Here is a 27,405-nt window from a genome sequence, read left to right on the forward strand (position 1 = left end):
GATGACTCTACATGTATTTTGAATATACCCACTATTTATATATTTGTGTATTTACTTCTTGCCAGTGAAGCACAATTTTTTAAATGAATCTTCTCTGATCACTTATGTATGAAGTATGATCACTAAATACAGTTTAAAGCATTATTACTGCAAAGGATGTATGGTCATCAGATCCCTTCAAAATACTCCCATTTGTTTTGAACATAACCATATCATTATTCCTTCACTTTGTGAAGCAGGTTTTTTGGTTTTTTTTTGTTTGTTTGTTTGTTTTTGAGACAGGGTCTTGCTATGTAGTTCAAACTGACCTTGAACTTATTGTATGGCCAAAGCTGGTCTCAAACTCAAAGCAATCCTCCTGCCTCAGCACCTTGAGTGCTATCATTCTGCAAGTCCCCTTTCATGTTTTTAGTTGTGATGTCATGGTTGGCTTGATGTCTTGAATCCAAAACCTTTGCTGTTCATGGCCTTTTTGACTTTAGGGGAGAGTCAGATCTTGTATGGTGTCAGGTTCAGAGAAAAGGGGGCTGATGATACACACGCCAGCAGTGGGGACATTGATGTGATACTGTTTGACCATCTGATTCAGAACCCTTTGAAACTGCTTTGCAGAAGTTTGGAAAAGTTTGGAAACACTAGCAGAATACTGTAAGCAGAATTTGATGAGAGATACTGGTTGGATCTCAGAAGATCAGAATGCTGATATAAAGGCAGATGGAAAAGATCAGGCTCAGAAAGTTTCAGTTGAGAAAAAAGTACTCCATTAACAGACTTCAGGCTGTGTTTGTCTTGCTTTGGCAAAACTTATCTACATTTTGTTCTTGTTCTGGTATTTTTTGGGAGACTGAGATTAAGGATGATGGACTAATTAATTTGGGGGAAGAAATTTCAAGGGAGCCTAGTATTCAGGCTGCAGCATGAATACAGCTTGCTGCTTTTATCCAGGTTTATACTGAAAACCAAGAGCAAAAAAGACATTTAAAAAGCTTTCAATTTTGTCAAGAAGAAATCATCAACAAAAATGGAACACAGGTAAGCTGCTTGTTGAAAGTTTAGCATTAATACAAAGTCAAGTAATTTACAACAAAACAACAGAAAACATGGCTTGATGGCGTCACAGGTAAGGCTCCTCCTTCAATGGTTCAAGAATCTAAAAAACATTGCTTTGAGGAGATCTCCAGAGTGTCTTGCTTTAAAAAGGCTGCTCAGGGAATTGGTTTCCCCAGAATTTAGTTCACAGTGTTCAGCCGTCCAGGTAGAGATCTCTGCAGCCACAATTCAACAGGGCTTTGTTACTGTTTGAGCTGGTGGTAGATAGACGTTGGTGCCATCCAATGTAAGAGCTCTGATGTCTGGGAAGCTTTGGCCCGGGCTTCAGAAGGAGGCCTTTTAGTGTGTCCCTGCAAGGAAGGTCCATGAGACTGAATACAAAGCCAAAATTGCAGCAGAAAGCCAGGAATGTGGACTGCCTGAGGGAAGCTACCAGGAATGAGCAAAGCCAGCCCCAGAAAAAAGCCATAAGGGATACAAAAACCAAAATACTCCACTTAGGACTACCCAAGCCATTTGGAGTTTGCATTTTCCTACAACTTGCCCCAGGTATTGGACATGAAACTACAAGATTTAGTGTTTGTCCTGCTGGGTTCCAGGCTTGCTTTGCTTCCATTTCTTTCTATTTCATTTCTCCTTTGGAATAGCAATGTTTGTCTTTGACATTATATGTTGACAGTGTTTAACTTTTTGATTTATACAGAGGCTGACAGCTAAGAGTTTGTCTCAGAGAAGACTTTGGACTTGGACTTTTCAGCAATGCCAGAGCAGTTATGGCTTTGGAAACTTTTACAGATTGTTTCTTTAGGGAGGCAGGAGCAGGATGGTATGGTTTATATCTAGATGTCCCCCTACAGTCTCATGCAATCAAAGCTGGAACTTCTGGAAAGTGATTGAATTATAGGGGCCCTATTGCTGATTTGCTGTTGGCAGGTAGGGCTTGGTCAGAAGAGGTAGGCCCCTGTGGGTGTGACCAGGAAGGTTATATTTCCTTTCTCAGCTCCTCCCCTGTTGCTCCCTGCCTTCTGTCCACTATAATGTGAGCCGGTGTCCTTCACGAGACCTCTCTGCCATGCTGCTGCTGCTTAAAGCCAGCCAAGCCTGGACTGAAACGTGAGCCCAAATAAACCTCTCCTCCTATTTCAATCAGGGGGAAAAGTGACTATGACAATATGTTTAAATCATTGGTGATTAAAATTGTTCATTGAATACCTGCTATGATAATATATTACTTGTTTATTTTATCATAGGCATACTTTGTAGTTTATGTAGATTGTATCATTTAACTGCACTTATCAGAAATTTGGAAATGGTTATAGACTAGTGATTTTTTATGGGCTGAGATGGAAAACACTAGAAAGAGACCCAAATTAGGGAGGCAAATCATGAGTAACATCTTTGACTAAGTGGCTTGGATGTGTGTTTAAGGCATCCAGATGAAGATTTTGAATATGCAGTTGGCAACAGGGTCTGGTACCAGTCAGCAGCACAGAGATGGTCATAAATATGGATAGAATTCCTTCAGGTAAAAAAGATGAAATTAATTGAGAATGTGAAAGGAGAACTATTTTAGTATTGGATAAGCAATTGTGAGTCAGTAAAGAAAATGTTCTTAGGAGAGTGTGTTGGCTCCAGCAGACTTGTCAGCAGCCCTGAGGGCACACTGGAAGTTGGTGCTGATGAATTGATAGTGAATTCTGGCTGCCCTGAGGGCAGCTCAGCAAACACCACTAGTTCATTCAGGGGCAGAGACAGGGAAAGATAATGTGGAAATGACCTAGGACTAAGTTTTGAATACAGTGCGAGTAATTAGGCAGAGCAACAGAGGATTCACATAAACAGCAGAGTTTGTTATACATTTGTTAATACAGAAAAAGGTTTTCCAGTTTAAAAAATAACTCTTAGGAGACACATTTTATTCATAAACATTTGTTTGCATTTGAAGCATTTCTTTTGCTGGTGTGCTGGTACATTCTCGTAATCCCAGCACTCTGCAGGCTGAGGTAGGAGGGTTATCTTGAGCTCCAGGCCATCTGTGAGTTCAAGGGCAGTCTGTGTTCCAGAGCAAGACCTTGTCTCGAGAAACCAAACAACAACAAAGGCAACAAAAACCAAAACATTTCTTTTGGATGGATTTCTAGAATAATTACTCAGCCAGAGTTAGGGATAGTTTTCAGGCTTTTTAATGACTTTGCCAATTTGTTTCTAAACAGATTTCCTAATCTTGTTTTGCAATGAAGCAGGGGATATTCTAATGTTTATTCTTTGCATTTTTGACAGGCAAAAGTAATGAGTTCTTTAAATTTTTGTATTTTGTTACTGTCTTTCGATTGGTGTATGTCTTGAGTCATTTTCCTTGGCTAAGATATGTATCTCATGGACATACGAAGGCCTTCCTGTTACTTTTGTACATTAATGAACCCTTGTCTGTATTTTAGCTTTTAGGGTTATGAGCATTTCCTCTTGCAAACCACACACACACACACATACCTTATTTCATTACAATGTGACTCTAAAGGTAGGGACAAATCTGAATCTAAAGTGAACCAACAAGAGAGGGAAATGCAAAGGCCCCGAGGTAGAGACTGCTGAAGAAAGCCAACCTTATTCTGTGTGTGTGCGTGTGTGTGTGTGTGTGTGCGCGCGCGTGCGTGAAAGAAAGAGAGAGAAATATGAGGTCAAAGAGAAAGTACAAACGGTACAAATAGTTACAAAGCTCTAAAAGTCAGAGTGAATTTAATTTTGCATGAGGTGAAAAACTACTGAATGCTTTGAGCAGGACAGCCATGTGATCCAGTGCGTACTGTAATGAGCTCACACTGTTGGGAGTGGGACAGACAGACAGACTGGGAGCATAGGCCTTTTTGGGTGCTAGTTCTTAGGTAGCTCAGGAGTAGAAGTGGAGCTGAAAGAAGGGTTAGGATCACTTTATAGCCCTTCTTTCTTCACTGATGTTTAAGTCAAGAGAACTGAAATAAATGTGGAGACAGTGTTCCTTTGGCTTCAAGGTTCATGGTGCTGAAGCAGAAAAGGCTTGGGGACTTCAGCTGCTTATTCTTAGCCAAAGTGAAGAAAAAGTGGTGTGTGTGTGCGTGTGTGTGCGTGTGTGTGTGTGTGTGTGCGTGTGATATTAGTTGTAAAAGGATGGTCCAGATTTGAAGTGGTTAAGAGGTATAGCATGAGTAATAACTGTGAGATAAATCACAGGCCTTTTGTGAGATCTCTAAACACACTTTCATGTTCTGGAAAAGCAGGTTGAGGAGAGCTGTGCGTGACGCATGAAGACTTTTGAATTTAGTGTCTTAACAATAGGGAATAATGAAATGTTTTAAATAGAATTACATTATGAATATATTTTCATTTTACAAAACCACTTAGGGAGCATAGGTTTGCACTGAAGTCAGGTATTAATGTGATCACTCATATAACAGAAGACTCTGTCCAGACGGGGTTGCAGAGTGGAGTAGGAGGAGACTGTACAGAGATGGTAAATGGACGAGGGGGATGGAAAAAACAGGATGAATTCGACAAGTTTTAAGGAGGGTCAGTTGACAGGACACAGTGAAAAATCTGGTGTGGGTGATGATTGTTCTATAACTGTTCTGTGGCTCAGTCTTAATCTCTTCCTCAAATGGCGTCTGATTAAATGCTTTCTTGCAATGTGGTGGGTACTGCAGTGGGATTTTTTCCAGCTAACTTGGTGTGAAGAAGTCATTTTTGTCATCAAACCCCATACTATTTTTATAGTTTACAGTAGCTGTGGGCTCCTCTTGGGGCTAGTGCTGCTGGCTAGGTCCATAATTTCTCCCTGGGTCTGCTGACCCTCAGGGCTTAGCTTTTTTCTCTGGGCTTTGGCCTCATCCACCATCAGGTTGGGTGGTTGGCACCTCTGCTGACCCCTGCTGAGGAGAAAAGTGCAGTTGGCTTCAAGTTGGTGGGTAGCTGTGGCCAAGGTGCAGAACCCGCAGGTGTGGGGTTAGTTGGGGGTCCGTGTGCAAGCCTGGCCAGAGTCTATTGGGGGGCTATCCTGTTTACTTTAGAATAGTCAATAGCATCTTTAACCTTTACTGATTAGATGCCAGTAATACTCACCCTACTATTCGTGACAACCAGAAATGTCTGTGGAACAGAGTGGGGGTATGTAAAATTGTTTCAATTCAAAGTAAACTCATTGAACTGGTTGTTTTAACATGCATTAATCATGCGTTAAGATTCTGAAAAAACTCTTATCAGAGAAGAATGTAGCTGATTTTACTACTACGGTACCATGATAGTGAAGAATTTTGTTCTCTTTACAAACTAAACCAAGTAGTACATAAAAAAGAGGATATTTGAGTGGTTACTCCAGGGGTATGATAACAGGAGACATTGAGGCATCGGGTGACTTTAAGTTACTGAAACTTACCTGCTGAAAGACACATGCTATTGAATTTTTCCCATTAAGATAAATTTTTTTCTGATCTATTTTGTTTAGTGCATTAGCAATGTGCAGAACTTTCACCATGCTTGATGGTGGAGTAGTGACAGGATACAAAGGAAGGGAAATGTGACTCTAAAGACCACTGCATATCCTTTGAACTAAGGTCAAACTTGAAATAAGTCTTACATGATACATCAGTAAACCAAGATGCTTTGAAAATACATTTTACATTTGTAAACCAAGATGCTTTGAAATAATACTCATTAGAACAGAAAGGAAAAAATGATGGTTATATAGAGCATTAACAAGAACAAGAAAGGTCCCTTTTAATTTTAACACACTTAGTAGACTAATGGTTGATATTGGATTCAACTCTCTAGGTTTTCTCCTAGAGATGGTAACATAGGAAACTGAATTCAGGAAGTTAGAATGTCCTGTGAGACCAGGACTGAATATGAGCTTTGTATTTTATTTAACAATCTTGTTTGTGTTGACAAACTTTTCTGTAACTTTTGAAATCTAATGACATCATCCACCAGAAAGACATGTTAAATCTATTATTTTTAATTTGTTATGTGGTTGCTAGTTTTCAAATCTTGGATTGAAGCCCCAGAAATCTCTAATTCTCCCATAAATTTTGTGAGATGTGATGTCATAGAGCCAGCTCCTTCTGGCTCACAAGTGTTAATTTTACAAATGTCTTTCCAGCTCTGTGCTCAGTGACTTGAATTAACTTGTCATAGTATGTGTGCCATGGAGTTGACACACACCGCTCATTACGGCAAACCCCTCCTTCTCTTTTTTCCCTTCCTCCTTCTCCCCTTTCTCCTCTCTTCCTCCCTTCCCTTTTCTCTTTCTTTCTTCCAGGGAACTGGTTTACCACCATACTATTGAAGAAAGGTTCTTAATGTACCTATTTTATAGCAGATATTTTGGCTCAGAAAAACAGCCTCTTAAATTCGTTTAACTTTAAATGCCACATAGGTTCTTGGAAACAAAGCCATATTTTTTTTAAAAGAGAAAACACAGAAAACTAAAAAAGCAACCAACCAAACAAAGAAAAACGACAACAAAAGCCAAACAATGATGACATCATTAACAACAACAACAACAGCAGCAGAACAGTAATGTATAGGATTTCAAAATAAGATGATAGGAATTTAACAATGGTGGCTTTATTGTGTAGTGTTGTCTTCAAACTAGTTGCTCAACTTACCAAATACAGGAATGCAAAATTGATCAAACAATATAATTGCCCTTTGAGCAGTTTCTTTCCTTTCATTATATTTGTTGTAACTTTTAGATCTCATTTACTTTCAGTTTATTACACCAATGAAGCAATATGGTGTTTACATATGTGAGATTTATTTCACTTATGAGTATAGTCCCAAGTCACATCCATTTACCTGTAAAAGCCTCTAGTTTATCCTTCTTTATAGCTGAGTAGTGCTCCATTATGTAAAAATATCACATTTTTTTTATCCATTCCTCAATTAATGGACTTTTGAGTTGTTTTCAAGATCTGGCTGTTACAAACTGTGCAACAAACATGTATTGCTATGGTATGATGTTTCCAATTCTTTTGGGAAAACACCCAGAAGGGGAATAAGTAGGTCGAATGGAACCTCTAATCCTAGTTTTTTGAGGAACCTTTACACTGATTTCGACAGTGGTTTTATAGGTCTGCACTCCCACCAACAATGCAGATGTGTGCCTTTTTCCCCCACAACCTTCCCAGCATTTGTTATTCATTGATTTCTTGATGTTAACCATTTTTTCTGGAGTGAGATGCTGTATTAATACAGTCAGTGCTGTATTAATTTGCATTTCTCGAATGGCCAATGATGTTGAACATTTTTTCATACGTTTATTTGCCATTTGAACTTCTTTACCTGAGAACTATGCATTCGTCGTAGATGTCCTTTTTTGGACTGGGTCCTTGAATTTGGGAGGCCTGTTTTTTTTTTTTTTTTTTTTTTTTTTCAGTTCTTTATTAGATAGAAGTCCTTTGTCAGAGTGACAGTTGGTAAAAATCTTTTCCCAGTCCGTGGTTTTTCTTTTCATTCTGTTGATGATTACTTTGGATATGCAAAACTTTTTAGTAAGATGAGATCCCATTTGTTGATTCTTTGAAGTACTTCCCATGCAGTTTGGTTTTTGCTCATGAACTCTCTGCCTACCTCTATGTTATTGAGATTTTGACCTTCTTTGTCTTGAAGTAAATTTAGTGCTTCTGTCTTAATATTTAGATCTTTGATCCACTGTGACTTTAGTTTAGTGCACGGTGATAGGTATGGGTCTAGTTTAAGTCTTGGGCATGTGAAAATTTTTCCAGCACCACTTGTTAGAGAGGCTATCATCCTTCCACTGAACATGTTTGGCCCCTTTGTCAAAGATAGTGTGGCTAGGTATGTTTGTAGTTGTGTCTGTGACTTCTATTCTGTTCCATTGAACTTCAGGTCTGATTATGTGTCAATACCATGATGATTTTATTACAGCAGCTTTGTGGTATAATTTCAGGTCAGGCAAGGCCTCCTGCCTTGCCTTTGTTGTCCAGTGTTGTTTTTGCTCTTCTAGGTCATTTATGGTTCCAGTTGAATTTTAGGTGTGGTTTTTCTAGATCTGTGAGGTATGCTAATGGTATTTCGATCAGAATTATATTAAATCTGTATTACAGTTTTGGGATTATGGCCATTTTCATGATGTTGGTTCTTCCTACTTTCCATTTTCTGATATCCAAATAATTTCTTTTTTCAGAGTACTGTAGTTTTCAATGTATAAATCTTTTACTCCTTTTGTCTGATTGATTCCTAAATATTTCATTTTTTTGTTGTTATTGGGAAGTGTGGTTTCTCTAATTTCTCTCTCAGTAAGTTTGTTGTTTGTTGTACAGGAATGCTATTGGCTTTTGAGTGTTGATTTTGTACCCAGCTATACTACTGAATTTGTTTATTACATCTAGAAGTCTGTTGGTGGAGGTTTTGGGGTCTTCTATGTAGAGTATCATATCATCTGTGAATAATGATAATTTAACTTTTTCCTTTTGTATCTTTTCACTTTTATTTCTCTCTTTTGCATAATTGCTCTGGCTAATATTTCCAGAACTGTATTGAATATTAATGGTGATAGTGGACATCTATTGTGATTTTAGTGTGTTTTTACCATGAATGTGTGTTGGATTTTATCAAAAACTTTTTCTGCATCTATTGAGATGATCACATGAGTTTTGTCTTTGGCTGTGTTATTATGGTGCATTACATTTGCTGATTTGCATATATTAAATCATCCCTGCATTCCTGGCATGAGTCCCACTTGGTCATGGTATACAATCTTCTCGATGATTTCTGGCATTCTCTTTGCTAGTATTTTATTGTGAATTTTTGCATCTGTGTTCATTAGGGGAGATCGGCCTGTAGTTTTCTTTTTCTGATTGGACCTTTCTCTGGTTTTGGTATCAGGGTAATTGCTTCTAGAAATGATTTAAGAAGAATTACTTCCCTTTCAATTTCATTAAAGAGTTTGAGGAGTATTGGCATTAAATGTTCTTTACATTTCTTGTAGAATTCAGCATGACCTGGGTTTTTCTTTATTGTTATGTTTTTTATTACATTTTCAATTTCATTAACTGAATTATTCAGAAGTTTTATATCTTTTTGATTCAGCTTTGATAGTTTATATAATTCTAGGAAACTTTCCATTTCCTCTGTATTTTCCAATGTCTGCAAGTAAAGATATTTGAAGTAGGTAATGATGATCTGAATTTCTACATCTGCAGTGATTTTACCCCTTTAATTTCTTATCGTGTGGATTTGAGTTTTCCTTTCTTCTTTTTGATAAGGTTGGCTAGGGGCTTATGAATTTTTTTATTTTTTCAAACAACCAACTCTTCAGTTCATTAATTCAGCAAAGCATAATACTGATATAAAGAAATACTTTAATTTTCTACTGAAGTGACAGGCTCTATGAGGGTTAGATTTTCTTCACAGAAGACTGTTTTGACCTGTACATTCTTCTCTGTCTCTCTTCTTCACCTGTTCTCTTCCTTCCTACTCAGTTTTCTTATCCTTCCCACAGTTACAATGAGATTACAATGAGAACATTTGATGTTCCCATGTTTTCTCTGTTCTCTTTGTATATAAATGGATAATAAACAATCTTTGAGATTTAGAGTGTACTGTGTTCTGAAGATAAAATTTTCTAGGAAAATTTAAAACAAAATGCCCATGTCATTATTATTTATTATAACAGTTACTGATCACTTCTGTGATCCTAAGCCGGCTTTCTCAGCTGTTTAGTGCTGAGGATGTGACCTTTAGAATCATACAGCTTTATGGCAGTATTATAATTCTTATGCTTCTAAAGACTAAAGTATGTTTCACTCAAAATATTAATGTAGAATGTTAAGTTTCAAGCAAAATAATTTTATTCTAATTATATCGAAGGCATAGCTTTACAAGTTCAGTCTGTTGTTTTGTTGTACAATACAGTTGCTATTTTATTTTAAAAGTTTCAGAATCTGAAGCTGAGGGAATTCTACTGTGAGGATAACCCACTCTTCTTGAAGCGGCCATTTGTAGCTGAACAACGGGAGGTCATTTGGAGTCTAAAGGTAAAGGTTTGGCTCATTCTTCTGAGTATTCAAACTAAGGGTATGGCTTAAATTCTAGAGTTTTCTTTGAAAGCACTATGGCCAGGCTAGCAAATAATGTAACCCAAGTTCACCGGCAATATGAATCTTATACATAAATGTTATTTTTTTCCACTTACTTATGGAATCTAATTTACCTGATTTCCAGAGTGACTAAATACAGGCAACTGGAGATATTCTATTAGATGAAAAGAAAAAAAGTGGATTTATTTTCACTTTAACCTTCTAAATATTTTTCTCAGTATTACCTGAGAAGCATTTGACTTATTCTTAGTGAGATCTTTATCATTTCTGTCGTCCTTTAACTTGTGTGTATCCCTTGTGAATGAATGAATATGGTCCAGAACTTTAGTAGAACAAATTGATGAGATTAGAAGGAATAAGAAAGCATGTTACAAGGTTCCTTTTACAATCGAGGAGTTAAAGATTACAAGATCCTCCCATATTCTGGTTTGATTCTCCATCACAGTTTTGAATTTTCCGATTTATTTCAGTCTAGAGCTGAACATGTGCAATTGTTGGAATACGTTCAACAATTGTATAGAGTTTAAATTTCCTGACTACAGAAAACAAAAAACTTGTTCAATGGCTTAGTTGGTTTTAAAATATCCCTTCTACTCACTGTATAAGAAATGAGTGTTTATTATTAAAACCTAAAAAATACAGATAAATAATGAAAAAAAAAGATTAGTTAAACTGATTTAGAAAGAAGTTCTTATGAAAGTTATATGTAATTATTTAATAAAGTAAGAAAAAAGCCAATGGCTAATTCTCAGTACTGATATTTTAGTATATATATATATATATATATATATATATATATATATATATAGCTACTCTTATTGAATATTTATTCTTCTAAATTTCCTATGCATACATAGGAAACTTTACACACCCTTTAAAGATTTGTTTCTTCACCGAAAATGTTGTGAATTTCTTTTCAATAAAAAAGCCTGACATCTTTTATATTAAGCACATATTAAGATATGTTTTGGTGAGTTAATATTATTCCGATATGTCATATTTCTGTTTCCCCACTGTTACGTGCTTAGGTTATTAATTTTTTTTGCCTTTTTGGCCATTATAAACAAGGATATCATGATCATACTCAATAAACTTCTAGCGTATGTTCATATTATTCCTCTTTAAACTAAGCCTTAAATTCTAGAATTTTCTTTGAAAGCACTGTGGCGGGCTCAGCAAGTGATTCCTGTAACCCAAAGTCATTGGCAATATGGAAATTAGCTCTTTGTAGGCCAAAGAGCTGGTTTCTTTCACAGATGAGCTTTTTTCAAATTTCTTTTGGGAGACTATTGCCACATACAACATTATTTCCTACTCTTATATTGGAAAAATATTTTTTTTGAAATTTAATGGTGAATCATTAAAAAACTGCAATGTTTAATTCATTTAATCCTTAGAACCCATTTTTCCTTTACATCAAGAATTTCAGAACAATGATAATAACTTTTTTAAAGCTTACTATGAACAAAGGACTATTATATATACTTAACAATGATTAATGTTTTTTACTAATCCTAAATGCGTGGTCTTAATTGCTGTTCCTTTTAAAAATAGGCATATAAAGAGTTCAAAAGAGGTTAAATATCTTGTTTAGGGTCACGGAGATAGTCTTGGGACAGTGCCACCAATTTAAGCAGCTGGAGTTCAACTCCACACTGCAGTATGGCCTCTGAAAGAGCAGATGAAGGGAGGTTAGGGAAACGGAGACAGGATAATCCTGGGTTGGGGAATATTGCAGCTTTTGGAGGAGGGTGGCTGAGTAGTTTACTCATTGTGATGACAGTCTTTTGGAGCACCCTGAAGGGCATAAATATTGGCAGCACTTACAGTAATAGACTGATATTGTCTTGTGATTTTTTTTCAATAGTGGGGAATGAAGTCAGAGTCTTTGCACTGAGCTAAATCCCCAGCACATTTTAAAATTTATTTTTTTATTTTTTGTTAGCACATGTTTGCAGTGCATGATGATTGTATTTCTTGTGGGAAGTTGGTGAATGTGATTCTTGAAACTGTAAAGCCTGGGGGCACAAGAGTTAATTTTGTGTGTGTGTGTGTGTGTGTGTGTGTGTGTGTGTGTAGCATCACTAAATTGTATATTTTCAAAAATTGCATTGAATGAATCTATAAGTGGTGTCATAAAATTTATTACTGTTCTAATATCTTACTTTATAGATACTTTTCCAAGTAGTAAATTTACTTTATATTTTAATGGTATGGATTATTCTCCTAAAGTAACACATTGGCAGCAAGTAGAAAAATGTAAATAATGGTTGATGTAGGAATTGTCAAGAGATACATTAAGTGCAACAAACGTGTTTGGATACAGGAATCACAAATAGAAAAAGTAATGTGTATGAGCATATTTATAGGTCCTATATATTTTAGCAAATTCTTCTCTCTCCTATTTAGGTGAGTTATTATTCCTTGTCCGAGTTTTCTGGTTTTGTAATGAGACCTAGCCTCTGAATTCACATAGCTAATCATCCCTGAAATGAATGTTTTATTTAGGATCACAAATTATATTCTCAGGTAGTGAAAGAAAGGGTACAGCAACTGATTTAGCTGTGCTGGTGGCATTAGTGATCGCAGAAGCATCGGTTTCATTGACCCCAGTCAGATAACCAACTAGAACAAAATGCTTCAGTGACTAGGACCAGACATTGAAGGAAAACATACTCAGGGCTGTTGTATGAAGACAGCTTTCACATATTCTTGTTAATTAGAAAGGACAGGGGAGTAGGGAACTAGTATATAGCAATTCATAGAATTTTATTATTATTTGAATTTTGAAAAAATATTTTAATTGGCAAGAATAAGTGAAAGTTTATGACTGTCTGTCTGTCTGTGTGTAAATCCCCAAAATTCTGATCAGAGCCTCATGTGAACTATTTTAATACTACTAGGAAATAATTTTTTTTACTTTGGCCAGGAAATAAAATAAACTACCCCCATATACTATTAAAATTTCAAGTAGTGCTTGTTTAACATTTATAAAGGACTCCATGCTACTGGCATCAACAATGAGAGGCATTTAGAGTAAGGCAAATGTTTGTTTACTTTGATTGGTCAATGAAGACTTAATTCTTACACACACACACACATATATATATATATATATATAGTGTTTTATATATAATGCTAATATACATACATACATATATATATATATATATATATATATATGCTTAAGGTGATGATCCTGATAAAAGGTAGCTCTTTTTCCTTAAGATATTTTCTGGCATTTAGTATTATATTATTACACAAAGTCAATTTTCTGAACATTGGTGTGGTTAGATCTAATTCAAGTTGAATTTATTGCTTTTCAGTAAGGTGGAGTTTAGCAGATACTAAAGGCAGCTAATCATTTAGACTTGCCATACTTAAACTATCTGTGCAAACAGATAGATTACTTGAGGGCCTTTTTGAGATTTTAAATCAGTGATAGAGGGCATTTGGGATTCTACAATCCTACTAAACTTCCCAGACAATGCAGGCTTTCTGGTTTCTGAGCCATTTTACATACATGAGATTAGACCTTAGTGAAAAAAATGGCAGATTCAATCTTTTAAGTGCAATTTGAATGTATGTACAGTTTAGTTTATTGTAATGAAATGTACCAAATTTGAACCTAAAGTATAGCTAATTTTAAAAAATAGCTAATGCAAATTTATTATCATTTTAATTCTTATATACAAGAAACATAAATTTGTTACAATGGAAATCACTTTCTTATATTAATGAAAAATGTATTTACAATGCCAACCATTTGCAACATAATTACATATATAAAAATATATAAAATCGGGCTGGGGCATAAGCGCCTGCTTTGCAAGCGCGCAGTTGTGAGTTCGATCCCTGGTACCAACAACAACAACAACAAAAATATATATATATATATATAAAATCTCTATATCAGAATCTTAGTTTAACTGAGTAAGGAAGAAGACAACAATTTGTATGAGTAAAATAGAAAACAGTGTAAGGTAAGATTTAGAAAATAATTTTAGAAACAATATTCTTTTTTAATTTAGGAAATAACATCAAGATTTGTCATGAATGAGCTAGCCAAAAACAACCCTATTCTAATGGATGCCATAGAACAGTATCCAGAGGTCAGGAACATCATCTCTGAAGGAAAAAACTGTGCAATATGTGGAAAATTCTTTTTAACCATATGGCTGGAATGTGTTCACTTTGTTCCTCCATCAAAGGTAAATAGTACTTCTTTGTATGAATATGATCTCAGTCAACCCATATTTACCATGTAAATCCATATCTAAAAATTGTTAACTTTGAGTAGGCAAATGTGAGTGTCTGTAATGATCATCATCTATTGATTTGATGTTTAAAGTCTTTCATTTATCAAAACACATGCATTCAATAAAAATTCCATGTAAACTGAAAAATTTTAATTCACAATACCTTTTGTTGATGGCTCATTAGTAAAACCAGAGCTGTGTGTCCTTAGGGAGAAGAGTACCCAGTAGTCTGTTACATGCTTTGAGTTGAGAAAAAGTGAACGTGTTAGTGAGTTTGTAGCATAATGATTTTCCATATAGTAAACATGCTGAGATGTGTGCCGGTAACACTGTGTCCCTTCCCAGTTGTGCACCCCTGGATGGTCCTCCAGGTTTCTACAGCTTGTTCTACACCAGTTGCAGCAGGCTTTTTCTATAAATGGCCATATAATAAATATTTCAGGCAGTGTGGTCTCCGTCACAATTAAGGAACACTCCTTTGTAGAATGGATGCATCTGTACGCTGTGACTGTGTTGCAGTGTAACTTTATTTACAAACTCTAAAACTTAAATTTAACATGATGTTCTAATGTTATATTTTTCTTTTAAAAATAAGCATTTAAAAATGTGTAAACTTCTTAGCTTACATGTCGTATGAAAACAGAACATAGGCCTGATTGAGTTGAGGTCTGTAGTTCGCCTATGCCTTTCTAGACCACCCCACACTAGTTCTCGATAGTGTAATTTCCTTTCTACTTTGGGTGAGTTCTCAACCTCTCTTAGTATAGGGCAATAGTTGCTGATAATGGTAAATATATTAATAAAAATAGATACACCTCCTGGCATTTTGAAGATTATCATCTGGTGAAAGAAACATTAATCAAACAAATGGCCATTTAATTTTAAGTTAGGATAAATATTATGACATAAAAGTCTATTTGTTTTTTGGGGGAGCTAATGTAATAGTACCACAAATTAGGTGGTTAAAACAGCAGAAATTTGTAGTCCCATAGTTTTGGAGGCTGTAAGTCCAGTATCAAGTTATTGGTGGGGTTGGTGCCTTCCAAGGACTGTGAGGAATAATTCATTCTAGGATTTTTGAATTGTAAATTGTAAATTTTTTCCCTATTGTCTTTTTATTACCTTTCTTTTATGTGCATCTGTGTTCAAATTTCCCTTTCTTATAAGGATACCAGTCATACTAAATTAGAGCTCATAATATTGACCTACTTTTATCTTGATTATGCATCTCCAAATTGTATCTAACTTTTTTTTTTTTTTTTGGTACTCGGAATCGAACTTATGACCTCATGCTTGTGAGGCAGGTGCTGTGCCGCTAAGCTGTATCCCTGACTATATCCTTGACGATATCTAAATCTTATACTTGTAATAACTGAGGGTGTCATTGGGCTCCAGTAGTATTTGTGCCAATAGAGAACTGAATTGAATCTGCTTACACTTGTTTCAGTGGATCTTTTCAACAGCCACTCACCAGATTAGGTAATTTATCTCATTCAATTAAATCAGAATGTGACTTAGTTTCCAAAGCATCCATACTTTTATGAAATTTTCTAGTTGATTTTAATGTATAGTCAGGGCTGAAAATCTTGCACTTTCTTTTTAAGGCTGTCCAAGGACCACAGGGCCATAAGCTGTATATCCCTACAGTTGGAAGGAGCCTATGCCTACGGAGCAAGGCCAACTGGTGACTTACACACAAGCAAAGAGTCAAAATAATTCACTGACTATATGAAGTAATAAATGACTTTCAGTGACAAGGATGGGTTTTAAATAATAGTAAAAGGGAAAGGAGGTGGCTGGTGGAGGGGTAAACCACCTGTGGTACAGACAGACAACCCATGCACACTTCCCCATGGCTTCTCTCTTCCAACCCGAGTGAACCCTCCACATGGTTGTGTTAGAACACGGGGAGTTTCCTCTCCATCGGTTTGCTTCTTGAAATCCATATGGTGAAGAGCTTCCAATGTATCTGCTAGAAGCAAAACAAAGGCTCCTACACACACACCATGTTGGATCCCTGAATATCTATGGAGCCACGAGGAGGCTGCCTGTAGTCATTGCTTCCTCAAGGGGACCTTCCGGGAATGCTCATGATGAATCTCCTCTGGTGTCATGAGTTGTGTCATAGGTTTGCATTTTTATTTGTTGGGTGAAATCATCACTATTTATATTTTGGAGATATATTTTTGAAAATTGTTAATTGTTGGAATTTCATGAAATTTTGTGCATGTTGTACATGAAGTTCAGTAAGAACAAGATATCCCTACACCAACTTTTTATTTAAAAAAAAGAAAGCAACAAAAACCTTCATGAATAATGTAGGTAACATTTATATATCCTTTACTCAGAGTCACCGATTTCCAGTATTTGAGTCCATTGGCTTCACTGCTTATTTTTGCCTTTAAAAATCCATCATGTCAAAAATAAATTTGATATTGACAAAAACCAAGAAAATGGCTTATGAAGAGAGATTATATCACTTTTCAGGACAAAAATTAAAAATAGTCTCTAATGAGTAATGAGTACTCTAGGTGAGTAGATATCTGTGCATCATACCAACTAGAAAAATTTATCAGGATGCATCACTGATTACTAAATATTTATGGCCCAGAAAATAAACAGGTTACTTTAGATAGACTAGCCAATTATTAGGTTAAAGAAGTTCCCAGTACTGTCCCTTACTGCTAAGGAAGAGAGCACACATTCTATAAGGCTTACTTCAGATAGATCATTTGGGGGCCAGGTATTTAGCTCAGCTTGTAAGTGCCTGTCTGGCAAGCATGAAGTCATGTGTTTGATCTCCAGTACCAAAACAAAACAAAAACCAAATAGGTCATTTGTAATACTGTAGAAAAACAATTTAAGGAACTGTCATCAAAATTCATATCACCTGATGTCACGTATTTACCTAAAAATGTTGTCATTATCCCCAGAACAAGTAAGGGGTAAAAGATCTCAGTCAGTTATGACTGTGGGATAGGGTTTCCCAATTTTATTTTGCTTGAGTTTTTGTAACCAGCAAATATTTTCAAATGTTATACAAAATAGCCCACTCCTTTAAAATAAGTTTTCACTCATCACAAAGGAATGATGCTAAAATAATTAAGAATGTGGATCTCATTCTTCATATATTGTAAATTGTTAAAACATCATACCATCACTATAATGCAGTTTGGCATTAAGTTTGCAAAATGCTTTATTGGTGAATTGGGATTCTAATATGAAGGCTAATTTTTTCCTCTTGATTCAATCATGAATAAATTACATTTGTACTAGGCATTTAAGCAGAACATATTTTAAAGGAAGAAAACTTTACTCAGAGAAAGCACCCGTCATTCAATTACAAATGTAATTGGTTCTACCATAAAATTTCTGTATGAACAAGGAAAAGCCAGTTATTTAGTGTTTTAAAACTTTGATGCTTTTGTTATGGAAATGTCTTTGCTAAACTTAAGTCAGTGTTTACACTAGAAAGTTCTGAAGACTTCATGGCCCTTAACAAAGTTTGAATTTGTTTGTTTATTTGCTATTTTATGTCTCATTGTACCACTGAACCTAAGCTTGAGTAACGCAAGCACCATTTTTATTCACCATTATATAGAGTTAGCTTAGCACAGTGCTTGGTACATATTTTTTTAACTCCATAACTGATGAATCAGAAGATCTGAATTTTAATCAGCTCTTTTTTCCTTTTTATTAGGTTACAGATATATTACATCAAGTGTATCATAGAGAAAAATCTGGCAGAGCTGCTGCCAACGAGGGGCAATATCAAGGTTTTTTTTTTTTAAAAAAAAATCTTCTACTCAAAGTTAACCATACAGTAAAAGAGAACGTTGAGATAATTGTTTAGTAGGATTTTAAAAGTCAAAATCAGCTGGACCTTAAAAAATCAAGTGAAGAGCAAGATCAAGAGTGGGAAAGTGAAGAGAGAGATGTATGTTGTTCCTCAAAATGAAACTATATCATCTTGTAACCTATCTGTGAAATGTGCTCATCTGGAATAGATTGGTGCAGTGAAGAGACAGTTAATGAGTCCAACATGTCAGATGACTTGGCAAAAGTTGGCAAAACATTCTGCTTTCCACTGGCCATGGTTTGCACACCTTGAGCAAGCTGTCATGATCATTCTTGCTCTGATAGATTCTTTCTCAAAATCATCTAGTGAGCAACATGAGCTTTAAAGTCTCTCATGCAGAAAATGCAACCTAATAAAAACAGGCATCACTAACACTTATTTAGTTGTGATTGTACATCTGATGCTGTCCTAAACGTATCACCTGAAATACATCAGTTAATGTTCAAAACAACTATGAGACACTGATGAGACATGCTAAGCACAGAGGAGTCAAGTAATTTTTGCAAGTTCACAAAGCTGCCAAACAGAGACTCTGGAGAGAACTCGTATACATGCCTTATTTTTAGCCAGATCTGCTGAATCATCTTTTCTACCCTTTTAAATACAGCTTTTCCTCAATTAGTTCCATGAAATTTAAGATATTCATGTTGAAAAGCCTTCTTCTGTCATCGTTCATCCACTCAAACTCATAGGCAATGCTTAGCATAGTAGATGCTTCATGCTAGGAGCACACAGTTGATGCTTAAGAAGGATTGTTTCTTTTTAAAATTAAGACCTTCAGACAGGAAAGAATAATTGCATCATTTTACTTAAGTAGATGCAAAAATGCTTAAGGTGCTAAGAGAAGAAGGCATAAAAAAAGTCAAATGGGTTACGTTTCAATCTGTCCCTGGGGCCTTGTATAGTAATTGTGTCTGCTGTTTAGAGAACACGTAATACACATAAGTTAAAATTATTCTCAGAGAAATTGCTTGAAAATATGCTTTGAAGAATATGGAGGCATTAAAATAAAAAGAACTGTGGACAGTCACTGCAGGCTAAGCACCTGCCTGTGCGAAGATACTGCTGTGCTAATAGATTGTCTGATGTGTCCTGGCTCAAGTGGGGTGTGGGAGGCCGGGTTGGAGAGAAGCAGTGTGAGACAGGGGGCTCTGATGTGCAGATTTTGAACTTCATTTTGAAAGTTACTGTATTAGTTTGCTGGGGTAGGGAACTTCAACAACAGAAATTTATTTTCTCAGAATTTAGAGGCTGGAAGGTCTAAGACCATGCTGTCCAAAGGTCTTCAGCCTCTCTCCCTAAGATGTAGAGGTCTGTCTTTTCCTTGTATCTTGAAATGTCCTTCCCTCTCGTGTGTGTGGATCCAAATTCCTGATTCTTATAAAGATATTAATCGTATTAAGACCTGCCCTGATCCAATTTTAACCTGATTACTACATTAAAGATTGTATTTCCAAATTCAGTCATATTGAGATACTGGAGGGGAAGAGTTCAAAATATGGAATTTTAGGTGATACAGTTCAGTCTATCCCTGTAGTTGTTGAAGCTGTGGAGTATCAAAGAAATAGTGTTTGTCTGACAAAAAGATTGGTCCTGCTGATCTATGTTTAAGTACTGCTTATATAAATCTAGCACTTGAAGCCATGGGAATGGAAAGTGCCCAAGGAGACGAATCTGGTAGGGGAGAGAAGATCAGAAAGACAGAACTTTTGAGAAAGACAGTATTGATTGAGTGGGAAAAAAAGTAGGAGTTAGGAAAAGAGAATGAGGAAGAACTAGCAGGGACAGATGGACAAAAGCCAGATACAGAGGACATATATTTTGTAGTTTTAAAACGCAGACATACAACAAACAGGACGTTCTTGCTTTTTCTTTCACTGAAAAAAAGCATCTAGATACTCATTCTACTGGACAGATTATTCTAGTTCATTGCACGATCATGTGGTGATTTTTAGGGTGTTTTTGGTTGTTTCAAATTTAATCTTGATTATTTAGGATTTCATTTGTTTCCATCCTCTCTGCGTTATCCTAATTTTGGAACTGTTAAGTAGTGTTTTGACATGGATTGTGGGAACAGAATACTCTGCCAACGTCTCCGTTTCAGTGGGCACCTCTGAGGTGTGTGGTCACCCTGTCTAGACCTGAAATATGGCCCTAACTCCATGATGCGGTTTGCTGAGGGATCTGTTTCCCACTGATCTCTACATCTCCCTCTGTGTACGCCATGTCTTCTTGTACTGACATTGAAGTCCCTTTGGTTTACTGACTCTCAAGTTCTTCCATAATACTCTCTGTAAGTGACAAATTTTGGTTGCTTTATTCTACCATGAGCTAAAAGATGAGATTATTAAAGTTTCCAAGTAGAAAGTAGAAACAGGGATGGAAAGCCAATGGAGTAAAACAGTGTCCTTTGTGTCACTAAGGAGGAGCCCTAAAGCAGTTTGCATTAATGAGAACCCAGAAATGACAGCACGTTGATTAATCTCCAATAAATGTAAAAATAAAAGACAGGATACCTATAGAGAGTTCTTTGTAGGGAGGAGATTGGAGGAAAGACTTTGAAATATGTGCAAGACTGTAGGATATGGGAGAATCAGTAGGTAATAAGTTTAAAATTAATGTGTGTTGTACACCATAGTAGGAAGATTTTTAATGTTTTGATTCTGCCTTGATACATTTAGGAATCATTTTTTAACATCATGAGCCTCATGTATTCCATTACATTAAATCTGTGAATAAACCAAACTGTTGAAAGTTTTAAATATCTTTTAAAAAATGACTAGTGGTAGTGCTTTTCAACTTAAAAAATGATTTTTACATATTTTTCCCTTTCAGGACCATTTTTGATGTTTGATACTATGTGACAGGTACTGTATTAGGTTCATTAAATCCAAAACACAGTTTATGCCATTGACGCGATCACAAACTTTTTATTTACAACACAGTGTTATAAAAAAATAAGTGCTAATAGCCAATAAATATGTAAAGAAAGACTCAGCATTGCTGGCCATTAGAGAAATGCAAATTAAAACAGTATGCTGTCTCTTATATGAGAAACTCAAGTTATAAATAAAGAACAAGATAAAAGATAGATGATAGGAAGTAGGCAATAGATCATTTTGAAATGAGAGAGATAAAGAGATGGAAGGAGAAGGAAGAAGGGGAGAAAAAAGAATGAACAAAGTAAGATGTGTTACATACATGTTGCAACTCTGCACAAGAAATGTAAACTTTATGTATTGCAAACATGTACTAATTAAATTTTGAAAACAGACTGTAACAATCATCATAAGGTATATGTATTCATGCCACGGAGTCACAGACTGAGTAAACAACTGGTTAGGGGACTTAAAGGAAGAGATAACGTTTGAGTAACGTGACTTCCTGACCTATTAACTTGTGACTTGTTTTTCATTGTCTCTATTTACAGATGCAACAGCTAAGGTTAAAGAAAGTCAAATAGCTTGTTTATAAGTTTTGCATCTATAAACTCATGGAATTTGGGTTTCAGTTGACCTGGTTCCTCACGCTGTAACTTTCAGGTCTCAATTTTTGTAGCACATATATTTTTATTATGAGCCATAGGAAAGTATATAAATAAATTTATTCATCAGTTGGGATACAATAGCTCCCAACAGCTATCTTCATGTGTTTGAAAGACCATCGTGTGAAAAAGAGATAAAGCTTTTCTTTTGTTGACTTGTGGAGTGGGATGGAGAACCTCTGGTATTCAGGTCAGGAAGAGGAAAATATCTTCTTAAAGGAAACACCTCCCCCATACACACATACTCAGATTAGCATTAGTTATCATTGAAGAAACAAAAAATATGTAAGAAATAGAAATTGTAATCTCAGCACTCAGGAGGCTGAGGCAGGAGGGTTGTTGTAAGTTTGAGACCAGCCTGGGCTACAAAGTGAGCTCAAGGCCAGCCTGAATTCCATTGTGAGATCCTATCTAAAAAACAAAAACAAAAACAAGCAAACAAAAGAAAGAAAGGAAAGAAAAGGAGAATAAAGGAATATAGCATCTATATAATTTGATTTTAAAAATTAAAAAGGAATTTAGAATTCATTTTTAATCAGATAATTATATGGTCTCAGGGCATTATAAAAACAGCAGCATCAAGACATGAAACTGTAACATGGGTTAAGAACATGATGTTTAAAAAAACAGAGACCTGCATGTATATGCTATCTAATGGCAGGTTATGCTCAAATGTTGAAGAAAGACATGATCTCCCAGCATGCTGAGTGGAAAACAGAAATTCACATATAAACACATTTTGGTAGGACTGCACACCACCAAAGATAAACTATTAAGAGCTAAGGATAAAATGTCAAGGAAGAAAAATGATCACCTACAAAGAAGTAACAAAAATGGACTAGACACAGATTTTCGTTAGCAGTAATACATATCAGGAAAAATATAAAGTGAAAAGAAAAAATAAAATCTAGAATTATATAGCTAGCTAATCTGATAGATAAAGACATGGGAGTTTTAAAAATTGCGAGAAGAAAATCATTAAATTGTTTTGTTCTGAATCAACTCTTAACTCTAAAACCCCATAAAGTCAAGAAATTACACTAATAAATATTTACTGAGTATATGATAGTATAAAAGTATGACAATAGAATCAGAATGAGCATTTAATTTGAATTTGCTAATCATTAAAAACAAATTCAAGGCTATTTTAAATCACTAAAGTTGATAATGAGATTTGAATAGGTATTACCGGACAAGGAATGATTAAAATATACTTTTTAAAAAATGGCTAGTTGTTTCTTTCAAGGAGTGAAGACATATACAGATTAATTACATGGGATGATAACCATGTTGGTAAACAGTTGATTTTGCATACCTTTAGGGTTTTATATTGCATTTTGCTTATGCAGACAAAGATTATACAAAAACTAGTTTCCTAGGAGCTTCTCGTTCTATTAAAGAAATTTCCAATTGTTAATTATCTCTTCAGGGAATAAACTGAATGCTGACCTTTATGGTAAACTCTATTACAGAGAGAACTGTTTGATAATGCCAGTATGTGGCCGTCCCTGTGGTGCTTCATAGAATCTTCTGCCTCCAATAGGATTCGTACTCACATGAATGGGACCCTGGAAGATAGATGGGACTTTAATCTTGACAGAAAACACAGAAACAACTGAATACCAAATCGCAAACGGCTTCTGTCCTGGTGAATGTGAAATTAGGTCATGCTTGCCTTCTGAAACAGGGAGATGACAACTGGAAAACAGTAAATGAAAAATGTTACTTGTTCTCCAATATTAACCTTCTCCATAATTCATCTGGATGTTTTCACATTTTTTTCAGTGTTACATCCCTCCCATCTGAGTTGTTAGTTCTTAATAATTACAGAATCATTAATAATTCCAGTGTAATTGATACTTTTATAGAAATTATTGAAACAGCAATAAAAATTAATCCTTTTCAGTTACTACTAACTTGGGCCACATTTGAAATACTAACCTAAATAGTCTCGTGAAATCCTTCTGAAACACTTGAGTGATTCTATACCCAAAATATTCACCTGATACTTTTCATTTCTTATAGTTTCGTTAGTTGAACTTAACATTTCCCCAGATTCTTTTAAAGATGAGGGATTTAGAGTGGCAAGTTTGGAACAAGAGCTCTGAACTCTGCATTGAATGATGTAATATAATTAAAACTACCCTCAAAAGAGATTAGACTGAGTAGGTCTCTCTACAAATGAGTGAACTGCTCATCTACTTTATAAAAATAAATGAAAATTTGTAGCCTTAATTCCTTTTTTATAACATACTGCCAGTAATGAAACATAAGATTTCATTTAATAATTTTACTCATTTACTTATAAAGTAAAATCTTACTTTGCTATAAAAAGTTATTACTGTTGAGATACCACTGACATTCATTTATGAAACTGATCATTTCAGCCAGTCAGCTGTGAAAATTAATGTTGGCTTTAAAACATTTATGCAGTGGTTTTTCAATTTAATGTACATTAGGCACTATGAATATCAGAAGGCATCGCATTTTGAATGCTAAATGATCATGAAAGTAATACGTATTTATTATTCAGAAAAATTGAAATGGTATTGTATGTTACTTTATCATTTTACTTGGAAAATAGTAAAAAGGTAATTACAGTATAAATGAACTTATATACTGTTTTGATTACTTCTATTCCTCTATGAACTCCCTGAACCCGCTTTTTCCTTTAGAGAACTCTCTTTAGTTCTTAAACTGCTGGATAGGGTCACAGTTATAATCAATAAATGCTATTTTTTTCTTCTTCTAAAGAACTACTCAGCTTCAGCTCACTTATCTGGAGCCATGCATGATCAAAATATTTGAACCTTCCCTGTGAAATTCAAAGGATATTTGCTACGCAAGGGGGTGGCCCTGGAGAGCAGGAGAGAGAGTGAACCTTAGCTAGACAGCCGACTGGGACGCTGGCAGGATTTTCTTTCTGGATTCTGCCCTTACCACAGACCAAAATGCTTTAAGGGTAAAATGACCATATAATGTGTCATCTAAGCCAAGATGCTCTTGAGATTGAAATTGGAAATTATAAATAGCTATGAAAATAACAGGAAACCAGGACTGTCCTTGGCACATTGGCATGTGTGGCAACCCTTCCTAAATGGAGTAGTTCAGAATGGTGCTCAGGGCTGGCACTCTCCCTGCTGGCTTGGAGGAGCTGTCAGTCTGAATCTCCATCTTGGATTTTGGAAATTATTTTTAGTTACTCTATAAATATCTGAGGGCCTACTTTAGGCAGGAAACTCTGTGTGGTAAGTAAAATGCAAATAAGTAGTTGACCTAGTTGGCCCCAAATGGTTTCAAAATTGAGTTTAAACTCTAAAGATGTAAAAGACACTGGCAACAAAAGCTGAATTTTAAACAAGTAACAGATAACAATTGCTTTAACGCTTCAGAGTGAAAAAAGAGATTACTGCGGCACCCAGAAAAAGGTAGGGGCTCACACAGGCTTTGAAACAGATGGAATTCAGATCATGGAGACGGGAGAAGATGGAACAGAGTGCTTGTTAGAAAAGGCTGGCACAGACGAGTCATGATGGGGGCAGTAAATTAATATCATTGGTTCATGGGGGAGAGTGGGAGGAGGAGAAATAGTTTTAAAAAATTGGGATACAAGTCACAAACCTGCCCATGGATAGACTAGTTTGAACTTGGTCCCGTTTGGAAATAGTCTACTCATGTGTGGTCACAAATCAATGATATTAAAAGGAGTAAATGAATATCTGGATTGAGCATGGGAAACCTCTGAGAGTGTGAGGGGAAAGAAGCAGCCCTAGGGGAGCTGACTTTGGAGCTGAGACCCAAGGTTTCATCTTAGACATGCTGATTTTTTTTTTTTGGTACCATGGATTGAACTCCTGGCCTCACCCTTGCCAGACCTGTGCCTATGCTGCTGAGCTAAATCCTCAGTATAGGTGCTGAATTTAAAGTGGTCATACAGAGTGAGCATATTTACAAAGTAAGAACCCTGGCTTCCTGCTGAATTTCTTCCTTAAACTTCTCAATTTGATACAATGTATCGACCACAACACTCACCAGTTAGAGACAGATGGAAAACACTGGAGCAGTATCCTCCTCCTGTTGGAAACATGCATTTTCCAGCAACTACTTATTCCATCAAATTATTCTGTAAAGGTTATTCAGCTGTGGCCAAAACCCTTCATTAGCGAGACAAGTTTCAGAGACCTACTAACACAAACCGACAATGTTGTGAGCTCGGATTCTGCTCCTGACTCTGTCTTGAGCTATGAGCTACATTTTCTTTCTGGAATAGTTTTCATACCTAACCAAAGTCTTTTCTAGCTTGGAAGTGCCTTGATGTTATAGGAGGAGGAAGTGCCTGGATGTTACAGCAGGAGGGAGGCTGCCATTACTGTGCTTTTCAAGTCCTGATGATTTGGATCATGATATTACCACTCATTTTCTATTAATGCTACAATACATTTCCACAAAAATTTGTTATTTTACAGTCTAGAAGGTCAGAAATCCAAAAAGCGATCTCACGGGCTAAAACAAGGTGTTACAGGATGAATTCTTTCTGGAGCTCAAGGGAACATCTATTGTCTTGTGCTTTAAAACAGCTTCTAGAGGTTGCTGCCCACATTTCTTGGTTCGTGGTCTTTTTCCTCTGCCTTCAAAGCCAGTGCCAGTAGATCTATATCTTATCATATGTCATTTGATCCCGTCTGCTTCCTCCTCCCATGTCTAACTACTCTTGTGATTACGTTGAGCCCACCAGAGCAATTCAGGATAACCTATGCCTCACAAGCTCTTCTTGGAAAGAGCTGGAAAGTCCTTTTGCTATGTAGGGTGACACAGATACTCAGAGGTTTTAGGAATTAGAATGTGAATATACTCGTGGGAGGCATTATATTGCTCATCATGATACCTTTTCCTGAGAAAACAGGAAAACATCTAATTGGTTTTTTCTATTCTTCATACTTTACATAATATTGAAAATTTATTTAAACTTTTTGCTGTGAAATATGCATATATTTCAGTTAAATTTTTATTAACTAGATTAAAATATGGCAGTGATTGTCCCTGAACCACATATTGAATGATTCTTAAATTCAACAAGTCTTTCATTCAACAAGTATAAAACTTAGTAAACATGTATATTTATATTTAATGTGGCAAATTACTTTTTCTTGAAATAGGAAGAAGATATAATTGTGTTTATTTGCCTTCGGAATTAATGTATTTCATTATAAATAGTAAAGAATGAAAGACTGAGGTTAAATATAGCATTTTACTTTTAAAAGTTGTTCACTAAAATTATGCCCTTTCCATTTTGTCTAAACATAGGCAAATTCTTTACTTCATCTCTGAGTTGCCTTGACAAAAAGAATAATTTGTTCAGTGGTGTTTTAATTTTTGTATGTAAACAATGGTAAAATCGGTAACTATATTTGAAAGAGTTGTGAGGGTTTGTTAAATGGATTTAGGAAGAGAGATTCTTTATAGGACAGTCATTCATCTTTTTTTTTTAACTATTCTTTTGTTTCATGTTTGTTTCAAATGACATATGTTGTAATAGAAAGAACGGAGACAATGCTATGAGTAGAAATAAAAATATAAATGAGGATCCACTAATAAGAGATT

The 27,405-nt window shown here is 35.7% G+C and overlaps 1 protein-coding gene across 2 annotated transcripts in view; it reads left to right on the top strand.

Moving 5' to 3' along the window:
* Window positions 1–27,405, top strand: part of Lrrc69 (leucine rich repeat containing 69) — a 102,272-nt gene that overhangs the window by 71,043 nt on the left and 3,824 nt on the right. For both annotated transcript variants that reach the window (XM_003479980.2, XM_063256869.1), the window contains 2 exons: window positions 9,978–10,079; window positions 14,174–14,353. In XM_003479980.2, the coding sequence (XP_003480028.1) occupies window positions 9,978–10,079; window positions 14,174–14,353 (282 nt within the window). The remainder of the gene's footprint in view (window positions 1–9,977; window positions 10,080–14,173; window positions 14,354–27,405) is intronic.

The sequence above is a fragment of the Cavia porcellus genome, unplaced genomic scaffold (assembly GCF_034190915.1).
Source record: "Cavia porcellus strain 051 isolate PalLab524CR breed Dunkin Hartley unplaced genomic scaffold, mCavPor4.1 scaffold_10, whole genome shotgun sequence".
Taxonomy (NCBI): domain Eukaryota; kingdom Metazoa; phylum Chordata; class Mammalia; order Rodentia; family Caviidae; genus Cavia; species Cavia porcellus.